At 39.4% G+C, this 14,025-nt stretch overlaps 1 protein-coding gene across 1 annotated transcript; it reads left to right on the top strand.

The window, feature by feature from the left end:
- Positions 1-34: 34 nt before the first annotated feature.
- LOC306935770 (interleukin-10 receptor subunit beta-like) lies at positions 35-9,471 on the top strand. Its single transcript, XM_079518968.1, has 7 exons — positions 35-1,444; positions 2,453-2,567; positions 3,408-3,583; positions 4,275-4,429; positions 6,142-6,292; positions 6,867-7,012; positions 8,520-9,471. The coding sequence occupies exons 1-7, from the start codon at positions 1,378-1,380 to the stop codon at positions 8,733-8,735; spliced, it is 1,026 nt and encodes a 341-aa protein (XP_079375094.1). The 5' UTR covers positions 35-1,377; the 3' UTR covers positions 8,736-9,471.
- Positions 9,472-14,025: the final 4,554 nt, after the last annotated feature.

Genomic DNA, 14,025 nt, shown 5'->3' with positions numbered 1-14,025 from the left:
AAATAATCTAAACATATATCTGCCTTGCACCTAAGCAGAAATGGATATATACAAAATAAAATTAAAATATATTTTCATGAATGGAAATTACAGCTTCCTTGCTCGGATTTCGGGAGTTGTAGTTCTATAGCATTCAGAGATTGTGGAATAGTTGTCTGGCTACGCGAGACTATAGTTTGGAGGTAGTCCACATGTTAAACGTGTTTCACAAATCCATAGCTGACTCCCAAATGTAACATCATTGTGAAGCACACTAATAACATGGTGTAAAATATGTTACAAAACATTTCAAATAGCAAAAAATAGCTGCTTGGCTATTTTCACTATTTGGTGAAGGCTACAAGTATAGGGCTTATAGGGGGTCTCAGCTTTGTCAGATGTAAGGAAGGTTGGGAACCACATAGCACTTTTAAGATAGATATGCTAACACCAGAAGAGGTTCCACTATGTTTATGAGCCAGAGAACCACTTTAATGCCATTTACTGTAGCACCATTTGTGTTGATCATATAGGCCTATGACTTGTGTTGATCATATGACTTTTACTGTACACCTGTTTGTAGTGTACCTTACCAATTACCATACAGGAGTTTGTAGGTTACAATGTGAGGAAAAGAGTATAGTGCTTTATACTATATCCATGCATGTGAGCTGGCACCACTGACTGGCTGGCTTCTGCCACAACGTGAGGAAATGTGTATATCTAGCATACATGTGTGTTTACTTTGTTACTGTAGGTTTATGTGTATGTGTATACTTGTAAAGTTACTTTATGATGTTTTCTTTCAAAGACAGATTTTTGATTTGCAGGTTTGGAGTGCATTAATTATACTTATTACTATTACTTGTACTTATTTGAATTGTGTACTGCATTTATAATTCAATTGCATATTTTCCTTTTCTTTGTCTCTTCAGTGAATACACTACACTGATAAATACTATAGGCATATAGTATTTTTACAGTAGCTGCAAATAAATACTATAGAGTCTCAATTTATTACAGCAAATTATTAAAACACCTAGGCCTACAATATATTCAGCTACATATTGTTTGTTAAAGCAGCTCTGACATTTTATTTAACCACTTGAACCCTAGCCTATTAAACTGTTTTTTATTTTTTTTATTTTTATTTTTTGCCGATGGGTTCCCAAATTGGAGAATAACCAGCCACAATAAACAGCCAGGGAACCAATCTCAGTGTAACGCGTGGTCACGGAATTCGATAGGTCGCCAACTTCTGTGTTACCACGGCTCGTGGACGTCATGGTGAAGGTTTAGTTTCGTTTCCAGTCAACAGAATGACTGAACTACAAGGAAGGAACATGAAATTCTCATGTGTTGTAAAAACGACACGAAGCTAAAGCACAGCGGACGGAAATGTCATCCGTGATCTTGACAATAATTATCTGGACATTTTCAACACTTTGCGGATCAAAAGGACAAGGTAATATTATAATATGTGACTCACAGTGACTGTGTTTTCTTTCTGTGTTTATCCAAACGGAGGAGAGAGGCAGGTGTGAGTGACTGCTGTTGATACATGATGTCTGTCGTAATGTCATGACAAATGGCCGTTGTGTGATCCATGGTTAAGTGATTTGTCATTTCTAACTGACTGGACTCTTGAGTTTGACATATGCCTACGTTTCATTGCAACGATTTGCTGTCAATGTTAATATTATTATATTGTATATGTATATAGCGAAAAACACTTTTTGTCCAAAAAATTACTATTTTCAGGTGACCTGTTTTATGTATTTATTTATTGATCTATTTATTCATAAATACAGAAAGCTGGGAGTTAGACAGGAGTGAATATCCTGGCAAGGCTGGCATCACGAGTCACAAATCTGTTTCTAAAGGCTGCACTTTAAATAAATTAATGATATTAGCTATGGCATTTTGTGAAAGCATCCATAATCATCTCCCCAATATTGAATCGAGGTATTTGGTGAAATATCAGCAAGCCTTCCCTATAATCCCTACACATGATTGGTCATTTTTTAATAGTAGCCTAATTAGTCACATCTAATATACTAATGTCTTTAAAAACACTGAATTCTTCATGTTATATTATGTCCTACAGTGTATGTATAAAGTCTCTAAGTACATTTACTAAGTACACTTTTAAGGATTTAAAAACATTTTTTTCTTCCAATTTTCAATACTTACTTCTACTCCACTAGGCCTATATACATCTTAGAGGCAAAATTTTTACTTTTCATTCCACTACAATTATTTACATTTTTTAGTTACAAGTTTTGAATTACTAGTTACTTTTCAGATGTTGAACTACTTTTGGTAGCAATACTTTTACTCAAGTACATTTAGCATTCCGGTACTTAAGTTGTAAAATAATGTTTCTACTTTGCAGTATTGCTACTTTTACTTAGTAATAAATGTGAGTACTTTTCCACCACTGCCTATGATCCTGTCTCTGGCATTACTGCAGGAGTTCTACTGCCACCCAGAAATGTCAGCCTCAGCTCGTACAACATGGACCTGGTGTTGAGGTGGGATGCATCACTCAACACCAGCGGTGGGCTGGTCTACACGGCAGAGTACAAGTGAGTACAGAGTAGACAATGCATTCACTGAGAATGGACTCTACTTTATAGTGTTAGTTTTCAGTATAATTAATTCAATGCATTTTCTGGAGTCTAGAATATACATTTGGTGCTGTGACATACAGCCAGAGAGGGAGACAGTGAATGTGGTATAGTATGTCTACAGAGTGTCTCGATCTTGGTAACATCAACAAACCTGACTGAATACTTAGCTCAGTGAGTGACAGTTAATAGCCTTAATTTACTTTGGTTTGGTTTAGTAAAATAAAATAATGCGAAGTTATAATAAAAACTGGGAGAAAAATAATTAAAACACTGAAAGAGAAACAAAGAGAAACAAATTGGTGTAGGTGAAATAACAAGATAAAATACCCAAGTTACGTGAACAATTTTGCGTTGAAAGAAACCATAAGGCAGACTGTGGCTCTCTTCTAAACAGTCATAAAACTGTAACTGTACACTTTTACAGTGAAATATGAGAAACTTCCTCTTTATGGGAAAGAAGGACACGCCCACTGACGTCACAGTTCCGTGAATGACTGCTTTGTTTCCAGTCAGTAAACACACCTCAGCTCCACGGTCACTATAGTGTAGCCATTACCAACCTGAGTTTTCATTGTGATACAGCTACAGTGAATAGGAACTCAGTTTAGTTTATTTGAAAAATAATGACACAACTAATGAACATGTTTATATACGTTTATACAAATCTGATTTGCTCTGAGAACCCACCGATTGGCTGTTAAGTGGTCAGTTGGGTGGGCCACAGGACTGTGATTTAAAACTCCCAAAGTCAAAACGGTATACTACGCATTCACACAGCTTTAATTGTTTTCTCAGAACATCAGTGAGTGACTACAGAGTGACTACAGGCTGTGTGAACAGAACAGAACTCAGCTGTGATTTCACCGACCACGGCACGGTGTATGGCACATACACCTGCAGGGTGAGAGCAGAGCTGGGATCAGATCAGTCCGTCTGGATGGAGAGCAGCCCCATCACCTTGGATAAAAACAGTGAGTGCATGCTGTGTTTTTTGTTATGGATTGGATCTATATTATTATTATTTCTTTTAGACCGATGCTAGGTTTGATCCTGGTTAGTTTCAACAAGGCTGGAATATTAAGGGTTGAATAAATTCTAGCCTCGGGGGTCTGACTAGTTTTATGTGTAATTCCTTACCCGAGAGTTAATGACTTACTTCAGTAAATCCACTCAGGCCATTTTATTTATAGGCTTGTTTTTCCATGTCATCTGTAATGCAGGGGTTCTCAACCCGTGGGTCGCGACCCCTCGGGGGGTCGCCAAATTATTTTGGGGGGTCCCCAAATACATTAAAAAAAAAAAAAAAAAAAAACATTTTTTCTTTTTTTTTTTGCAACTGAATGGCTGGAAAATGGAAATGAAGAGTTTACATATAGTACACATAGTACATGCATACACCTTCCCTAATGATTATATCTGGTTTCAGTATTTATTTATGGTGTATTGTCTCTATTATTAAGGTTATTGTAGCAGTCAATTTATAATGGGGGTCGGGAGGGGGCGGGGCGGGGGTCCCGAGACGTTGCCAAAGCATTTTCGGGGGTCCCCGGCCAAAAACGTTGAGAACCCCTGCTGTAATGGACAGACACCTTGTATCTCCATATTTCATCTTTGTATGTTTTTCTTTCTCACCATACATTATCCTTTCCCCCTCACCCACAGCTACCATTGGCCCACCTACAGTGTCTGCAATGAGCAGCGGGTCTCATATGGAAGTCAGTATAACGGACCCAGTGTTCAGGATCTCTTCACTGAAGAGTACCTACAGCCATGTCACCTATAACATCACCTACTGGAAGGAAGGACACCAGGAGAAGGTCCGTTTACAGTTCATACACTCATCTCAGTGCACTCTAATGCCTTCAAGACACAATAAAATGACACAAGACAGACATTTTTTACATCATGCTGCATTCATACAGTATGTTGTGTCATGGTCCATGGATTAGAAAGTACATCCATTCAAACAGTAGAATAGAAATTAGACACAACATCCATTTAGACAGTAGACTAGACTATACATTAGACACCACATCCATTCAGACAGTAGACTAGACTATACATTAGACACCACATCCATTTAGACAGTAGACTAGACTATACATTAGACACCACATCCATTTAGACAGTAGACTAGACTATACATTAGACACCACATCCATTCAGACAGTAGACTAGACTATACATTAGACACCACATCCATTTAGACAGTAGACTAGACTATACATTAGACACCACATCCATTCAGACAGTAGACTAGACTATACATTAGACACCACATCCATTTAGACAGTAGACTAGACTATACATTAGACACCACATCCATTTAGACAGTAGACTAGACTATACATTAGACACCACATCCATTTAGACAGTAGACTAGACTATACATTAGACACCACATCCATTTAGACAGTAGACTAGACTATACATTAGACACCACATCCATTCAGACAGTAGACTAGACTATACATTAGACACCACATCCATTTAGACAGTAGACTAGACTATACATTAGACACCACATCCATTCAGACAGTAGACTAGACTATACATTAGACACCACATCCATTTAGACAGTAGACTAGACTATACATTAGACACCACATCCATTTAGACAGTAGACTAGACTATACATTAGACACCACATCCATTTAGACAGTAGACTAGACTATACATTAGACACCACATCCATTTAGACAGTAGACGAGACTATACATTAGACACCACATCCATTTAGACAGTAGACTAGACTATACATTAGACACCACATCCATTTAGACAGTAGACTAGACTATACATTAGACACCACATCCATTTAGACAGTAGACTAGACTATACATTAGACACCACATCCATTTAGACAGTAGACTAGACTATACATTAGACACCACATCCATTCAGACAGTAGACTAGACTATACATTAGACACCACATCCATTTAGACAGTAGACTAGACTATACATTAGACACCACATCCATTCAGACAGTAGACTAGACTATACATTAGACACCACATCCATTTAGACAGTAGACTAGACTATACATTAGACACCACATCCATTTAGACAGTAGACTAGACTATACATTAGACACCACATCCATTTAGACAGTAGACTAGACTATACCTTAGACACCACATCCATTTAGACAGTAGACTAGACTATACATTAGACACCACATCCATTTAGACAGTAGACTAGACTATACATTAGACACCACATCCATTTAGACAGTAGACTAGACTATACATTAGACACCACATCCATTTAGACAGTAGACTAGACTATACATTAGACACCACATCCATTCAGACAGTAGACTAGACTATACATTAGACACCACATCCATTTAGACAGTAGACTAGACTATACATTAGACACCACATCCATTTAGACAGTAGACTAGACTATACATTAGACACCACATCCATTTAGACAGTAGGCGATACATTTATAGACACTACATCCATTCAGTATGACAGTAAATGGACGGCCATTGACTTACTGTTCAACACTGCCCTCTACAGGCTAAAAGCTTGAGTGGGATCCAGCAGAACTTTGTGGTTCTTAATGAGTTGCATCCGAGGACCAGGTACTGTGTGCAAGTCCAGATCCACACATCGAGAAACACGAAGCCGGGTCTGCCCAGTAACATCACCTGCCACAGCACCAGCAGCAGTGAGTTATTGGTCCTTATGTGCTGGAAAGTCACATTTACTCAAGTACTGCACTTAGAATAGTACCATTTTACTTATTTTTCAATATTACATCTCAGAGGCAAACATTGTACTTTTTACTCCACTACAATTATTTAAAAATTTTAGTTACTTGTTACTTTACAGAATTTGGATTATTACGGAGCATACATTACCATTTAAGAAATTATTTTATACTTTCGGGATTCATACTCCTATTTTAGAGCCGAATAAAAGTCGGTTCGGCTAGGTAGAGCCTACAATGTGACGTGATTTGAGGTTCGGGGGGCGGGTACCATCCTAAAGTCGGCTCTTCGGTGCTACTGAACATTTCTGACGAGCCGAAATCATTTCGGCACTACAGCGGTAAAATAGGAGTATGAATCTAAGTCTATTCGAAAACGTCTTCTAGATCTGGTATTTCCGAAATAGGACCCAGTCCTATTTCCTAATGCCTAATGCATGTCACACTGGGGTGGATTGATCAATCATTTGTAATAATTGTAATAGTTCTAATAATTGTAATCCTTCCTGGTCCACCTGTCATCTATCTGCAGAAGAAGAGGCTCCCTGGGTGGCAGCGGTAGTGACGGTTGTTGTAATGGCAACGGTGGTGGCTCTGGTGGTGCTGGCGGTGGTGTACAGGATGAACATATCCAACTTCCTGTGTCCTAAAGACTCACTACCCCAGCACATCAAAGAGGTGTGTGTGCATGTGCGTGTGTGTGTGTGCTGGATACCTGTTCATATAGACTATATTCAGTTTTACCCCTACACCTCCAATGGGACACAATCTTTGACTTCTCTAAAGTTAAAAGGCAGATATTAGAGCAGAAGTTCTCAACCTCTGCTGGACCCGGATCTTTTCTGGATCAAGGCCTTCATTTATCAACGTGATTTACACCCAAAGAATGGACGTATGCCGAAATCAGCGCCATTTTCGGCATTTATCGTTCCAGCGTGACTTTGGACTTTGACGTACCCTATGCCAAAACTCACGTCTGGTCGGGAGCTGTCGTAGGCTTTGTCTGCACCCGTTTTAATGTCGTAGACAAGCGGAGTAGCATTGTCTGACCATAAAACTAATAAATAATACATGTGAAAAAGATGTATTTTGTAAAGGCATGTCATATGAAATTGGTAGGATATTTACAAGTGTACAAGCAATTAAAAACAATGTTACAAGTTAGATGCTTAACTTGCCATTTAAACAGTGCTTTGAATGAGCACATACATATGAGGATTTTGGGAGCGGCGCACTGCCTGTGCTGGAATATTTTCATGACATGGAGAGACATTGGAGACTGCTGGAGCTAGGTGGAGAGTGAAGTCTCCCTTGGGTATTGTAGCTACAGTACAGTAGGCCTCTTTATTTCTTTTTAATTCTTTATTTAGGGACATCCACAATCGTATTATACAACCATTTTTCAAATAGTGTTTCTTTGTCCACAGGAACAAAAAAAAGAATACAAATAAAATAAAGCATATGGGAGAGATGGATGATGTGTACAGAAATTAAAGTACAATACAATATAATACTCATAGGGAGACATAAGGGAGTATTTGAAACTGTGAGCAGTAATTAAAATAAAAACAGAACCAAAAAAGAGACATGAGTAAGACGGAATCATTCAATCCTTGCCGCTACAAAATCTGGTCGCAAAGGAATAATATATTCCACCCAATTAGACCAAAACTTTATAAATTTCTCCTTCTGCAGTCTGAGAGAGAAAGTGATCTGTTCCATATTATAAATATCATTTACTATATCTATCCATTCTTTTATGGTGGGGGCCTCAGTAAGCAACCAGTGTCGTGTAAATACTTTTCTACATCAGAATAGTAGGCCTCATTTAATTACATTTAATAATAATAATAATAATAATAATAAAACTTTATTTGTATAGCACCTTTCATGACATGAAATGCAGCTCATGTAGTGCTTCTAGTTATAAACAAGTACAAACAAAATCAAAGATCATTGAGAGGGCTCTCTTTCAATGGGTCTGGTTGAACGCAGTAAGTTGATTAAAAAAAAGAAGACCACTGAAAGCCTCCTACTGAACGGTTCAATACGAATACCGGTAGATTTTTATTTATTTTTCTTCCATTAAACAGACAGTGTTATTTCATTCATACATGTAAGTTGAATAATTATTTGCCACCAAACATAGACCTTCTAACCTTATCAACCCTATCTCTTCTCTCAGTACCTGCTGAAGCCCCCCAACTTGGCCCTGTACAAGTCTACGCCCCCTGAGGAGGTTTTCCACCCGATACACATCCTGTCAGAGGTGACAAGCGAAGGAGAAGGGCTCCCTCTGAAGCAAGGAGGGGTACACTGCAGTGAACAAGCGGACACGCCAGACAGACATTACAGGCTACAGGAGGTGAAAATGGAGGAAGATAACAGCAAAAACAATTAGGAAGGAACTATGGTGAGGCAGGAGAGATTGAAATGTGGTGAGAAGGAGGACTTTTAGTTTGTTTTGCTGGAAGTGTTTCTTACAAGGATCTGGAAACGGGAACTTCAATAGGTTTTTTGTGGAGACTTTGTCATGTCTGCTTCATTGTACGGCACAGCGGGCTGCGGGGAGAGAGACAGGAAGGGAGTAGAGGGGTCACATGACACGCAGCACACAACTTGGGGTGCTGTCCCGCCCCCTTTCAGAACGGCAAGGCACCAGGACATAATTCCCCCATTAAAAAGAAGAAAAAAGGGCATATTTATTTATTTTGTCTGTTTCCAAGCAGTTTTTAATAGTTTTCTTATATCAGAGTTATAGAAGATAAACCATGCTGTGTTTCTAGTTATACATAGCACTTACCGTAGCACTTACATAGCACATACCGTAGTCATAATTCCCCTATATACTTCTCCTAATACTGTATGTATGCATTCATGGAAAGGCTATTATTGTTAAATAAAACTAATAAAATAACGAAAACAAAATGTGGAAGAAGAAAAGCAAAAGAAACTCAAAAACAAAAAAACAAAACCTGAAAGCTTAACAAAGAGAAAAAGAACAGTAACATTAATACACATGTCCTTAGTTTTCATCTTTATTACGTTTTTCATGCATAAAAAGACTGGGTGGCAGGATATGAAATGTACATTCCAGTTTTGTAGCTGTGCCAGGTTAAACTCTGAATATTTTTTTATGCCGTGATGTTCTGAGTTTTTATTACATAATACTAAAACTAAGCTTTTTTATAAACGATGCAAATTAAGCTAAACAAACCCACTTTAAATACTAATCGAAACTAAATTGAAAACAAAAAGTCAAACATAAATGTAATGTGATGTGGGGAAGACAACAGCTCTTCAGAATGGTGGTATGACACTGAAAAGACAATACATAGGCCTACCTACATGGATTTTCACCCATTACACACACACACACACACACACACCAACACAGTTACCATTCCTACAATAAAACTATGAAAGTCTTCTGACCAAAACATGATAGAAACATCTTCAATTCCATGGGTGAAACATCTTTTTTAGTTTTACCCTTTTTATTTATTTATTTAAATTGCTGATTATTATTATTATTTATTATGAATTGTACATTTGCAAAGCTGCATATGCAAATACTTTGCAAATAAAAGTATATCTCTATAATTTGGTATTTGTAGCCTTAATGTAAGCCATTATTGTTATATTTTAATGAGAATGTGCCCAGTAATATGTAATAATATAATTTGTAATAATAATTATTACAAATTATGACTATAGTATAATTTGTTCAACAATGAAGGTGTTCATTCGCAGCGACCATTTTATGATATTCTCTGTCCCGCAAAAAACTAAAACTAAAGGCCGGCTGTCACAAAATATTCTGTGTTACTCAGGCCTTTAACCACGAATTGGAGAATCTGGATTGGTCCGATGAGCTCACTAGTCGAAGAAACATGGCTTGGCTTTAAATCCAAATTTACATGAATACTAAACAACATGGCTCTCCTGAGAACCATCAGGGTCAAAACCCGCTTGGAGCCATGGACTCATTCGGACATACTGACTGCAATGAAAGCCAGAGACAACAAATGCTCTGAATTTCTAAAATGCAAGTCAAAGCTCACCAAGCGCTTCGACAGCAATCTCCAAGCTCAGCTGGGCAACCTAAAAACACAGTGAAACAGGCTAAAAAACATGACCAAATCTGCAAAAAGAAACTATCAATGATTAAGCCGAGGAAAACAAAAACAAACTTCGGGAGCTCTGGAAGCTACTCAACAATCAACTAGGCTGCAATCAGAAACTGAAAACCAGGTTTACAAACATCGACATTCAATCGAACGACAACAAGCCCATAAATGTTTTGATGAATTGAACAAGGTGGACCCTCTTGTAAACAAGTGTAATGCTTTATTGGGTCGTCCACTCACATTTAACAGTTTTTGTATTGAGTTGTGCTTGAAATGTACTGTAATTCTGCAAACTGTTAATACATACTTCAATCAATCAAAACTCTTATCACTGACAAACATGATGTGGCCAATTTACTTAAACATCTTTACAAACATAGCCACAACTCTAGTTAACAAACTGCCCTCCCACTATGGGTGTTTTGGTGTGGAGCACATCAAAGCTTTCTACAAAAACCTAGGTGTATGCAAAGACGATTTTAAACTGGCAATGGTAACAACTGATGAGGTACTCAAAAAAACTGAGTGCTCTTCAACCCAACAAGACCACTGGCCATGACAACATTCCCTCCAAATTTCTCAAAGACTCAGCTGTCTCCATAGCTCCAATCATCTCCCACATAATGAACCTATCCATGTCCCTGAAGATCTAAAACTGGCTAAAGAAACCCCCCTGCACAAAAAAGGCAGCAAGTTAGACCCCGGCAACTACCGCCCTATTTCTATTCTTAGCTCCATCTCGAAAGTGATGGAAACAATAGTCTATGAACAGGTTGAAAAGTATCTTGCCACTAAAAAACGAATGTACGAATTCCAATCTGGCTTCAGAACATCCCACTCCACTGACTAGGAGTGGGATGACTCCCTACCAATGTGAATCCCTTGACTCCTTCAAAATCACTCTCAAAGAGCACCTACGGGCTACGGGCGGCTGCAATTAGAAACGGGCTCCTGTAAAAAAATAAAAAAAGTCCCCCCCTACCCCTTTTTTCCCATAGGCCTACTGTACATGTTTTTCAATCAATCAATCAATCAATCAATCTTTATTTCAGACTACATGGTCCATAACAATCAACATACAGGGGACAATACAACAGAAACAAGAATTGATTCAAATCAATTAATTACCAGCTGATTACAATCTTCAGAATTGTGCTATTATCTGAAATGTATATATCTGTGTCTGTTTATGTGTGTGTGTGTGTGTGTAAACAACAACAGGATCTGTCCAGGTGAGTGTAGCCTAGTACAAAATGGAGCCAAACATTGGTGACTATCAAGTCATTAGAGGAAATGGAGGTTATTTGGAATGTGTTGTCTGTAGCTTGATTTAACAGACCGAAAACAAATTAGAGGGAACATTGCCGCGGACCACCGCACCAACCTCCGCAGGGACCCCCCTTATATTCAATCAATTCAATTCAAGAATTGATTCAATATGAATAATAACCAGCAGCTTCCGTATAGATGTGTGTTTAATATAAGGGGGGTCCCTGCAGAGGTTGGTGCGGTGGTCCGCGGCAATGTTCCCTCTAATTTGTTTTCGGTCTGAGTAAACACTCAAACCTCCTGAGCAGACATCAGCAACTGCTGAGCAAACATCCATCACCTTGACACCAGCTAGCCCAACATGAGAGAATGCGAAGTGAGCGCCCCACACTTCACACAGGTGTGATTTTTTTTTTTTTGTCAAATGGATTTTGGGAGTGAATCAATGAATAGTTAGATAAGGCAACAAGTTACAACAATTTTTTTGGTAATATCAAGGTGGTAGGCTAGCAATTTTAGGAGCCTTTTCAGGCTGTGACCCGCCAAAGTAATCATATTTGAACTGGGGACCCCCCCACCCAGACAAGCAACAGAATGGTTCCACAGATAAATGTTGTGAAATAGCAGATGTCCAAGGTCGTTGTGAACTTGTGGATTGGCTATTTGCACAATTGTTGCCTCTGTCTTATATAATAATAGGGCTGTCAATCGATTCAAATATGTAATTGCGATTAATCACATGATTGTCCATAGTTAATCGCAAATTAATCGCATATTTTTATCCGTTCTAAATATACCTTAAATCAGTGGTTGTCAAGATTTGTCATATCAAGGCCCATTATTTATTCTGCATTTGAGCCACGGACCACCATTTGATGACATTTAGCCTTCCAGACCCAAACTAAAGAACTGTATTGATGTTGGTACCATAACGCCAGGGCTCCACCGGACGCGTTGCGTCTCCGTCGCGTGTGTCAAAAAACGCACCGGTTCAATTTTAATGCATGCGTCGCGTCTCCGTCAACGCAACGCAACGCGGGCAGTGGAGCCACCCTTCATTGATTAAAAAGGGAACATTCCCTGACGGTGACGGAGACGCGACACTGACGCGACGCTGACGCGCCCGGTGGAGCCCGGCCGTTAGGAGAGATAACAGGCCAATGTTGATCAAATTAAGTTGGCTACATTCTCAAATTGTGTAGAAGTAATGCAGATGTTTAACAATGTTTCAACTGTTGAGTGTGAAATTGAACCAAAAGGACCCACTTGGTTTAATTGTACTCGCAAGAGTGAAAGATCTCTAAGGGTTCATTTGGTTACCAAGTCTCCATCATGTAGCTGGGGACCACCTGGTGGTCCCCAGACCACAGGTTCAGAACCACTGCTTTAGTGCTTTTCAAAATACTCTTATCAACATGGGAGAATGTTTTTTTTGTTGCAAATGCCATGGAAGAGGGCAGAAATTCTCAAAGCATAAACTCCACACACACGCTGCGCGAGACAAGACCCCTCCGCTCCGCCTGCCTCTCTCTCCTGCAAGGCATAGCTGCAAGCACGCACACACACAGGCTGTCAACATTAGCTTTAGCAGGCATTAGCATGGTGCAAAAGTAAGTGCTGTGTTTGTCTCCCGAAACTGTTCAGTTCAGCGTTCAGCCTGCATGAACAGCGCTCGAGCGCTCGGTTTCTGCCCCCTCAATGTCGTAACTCTTCTATGAGTTGGCTCTGGGTCAAACCACCACGCTGGGAAATGGCTGTGAATGTGCGTGGCAATGGAATTGGCCAATGCGAATTCTATAATCGTAATACTTTGGCACAAACCAACTATTGGCGAAGAACAATATTGATGTAACTAAGAGTGTCGATGAGTTAGCTATATTTTATATACAGAGATTTAGAAGGAATATGCGAAATCGTGAGGCGACAATTCCTCCTCCTCCTCCGCTGTTTCTCTGTCTCTTTCTCTTCTCCTGAGGAGAGATCACAGTGGGCGGTGGCTTCCAGGCGTGTGTGTGTGTGTAGCCGCTGCCACACGGTCGAAAGAGCTGCGCACGTTCTCGGCTGCGCGTAGCTTAAAGCTTGAGTTTTTAGACAGCTGGTGGATGGAAATTAAGCTCCACCTCCGCGGAATTCTTGCGCGACGGCCAGATTCCCGGAAACGCTCTCCTCCGCTCAAATCTTCCGCGGAGGTGGAGCTTCTTTTCCATCCACCAGCTGTCTAAAAACTCGGAATTTAAGCTGCGCGCAGCTTAAGAAGTGCGCAGCTTAAGACCGTTTTGCGCTAAGGTGTGG

The sequence above is a fragment of the Electrona antarctica genome (assembly GCF_951216825.1).
Source record: "Electrona antarctica genome assembly, chromosome: 13".
In the NCBI taxonomy this organism is placed as follows: Eukaryota; Metazoa; Chordata; class Actinopteri; order Myctophiformes; family Myctophidae; genus Electrona; species Electrona antarctica.
The sequence above is the reverse complement of the archived record's forward strand: the minus strand, read 5'-3'. Positions and strand labels throughout refer to the sequence as shown.

Excerpts from the sequence above, each read along its gene's own strand:
- LOC306935770 (XM_079518968.1), top strand. The coding sequence starts at position 1,378 with ATGTCATCCGTGATCTTGACAATAATTATCTGGACATTTTCAACACTT. Across the intron at positions 1,445-2,452 it reads TTGCGGATCAAAAGGACAAG|GAGTTCTACTGCCACCCAGA; the intron begins GTAATATTATAA and ends GCATTACTGCAG. Across the intron at positions 2,568-3,407 it reads GTCTACACGGCAGAGTACAA|AACATCAGTGAGTGACTACA; the intron begins GTGAGTACAGAG and ends TTGTTTTCTCAG.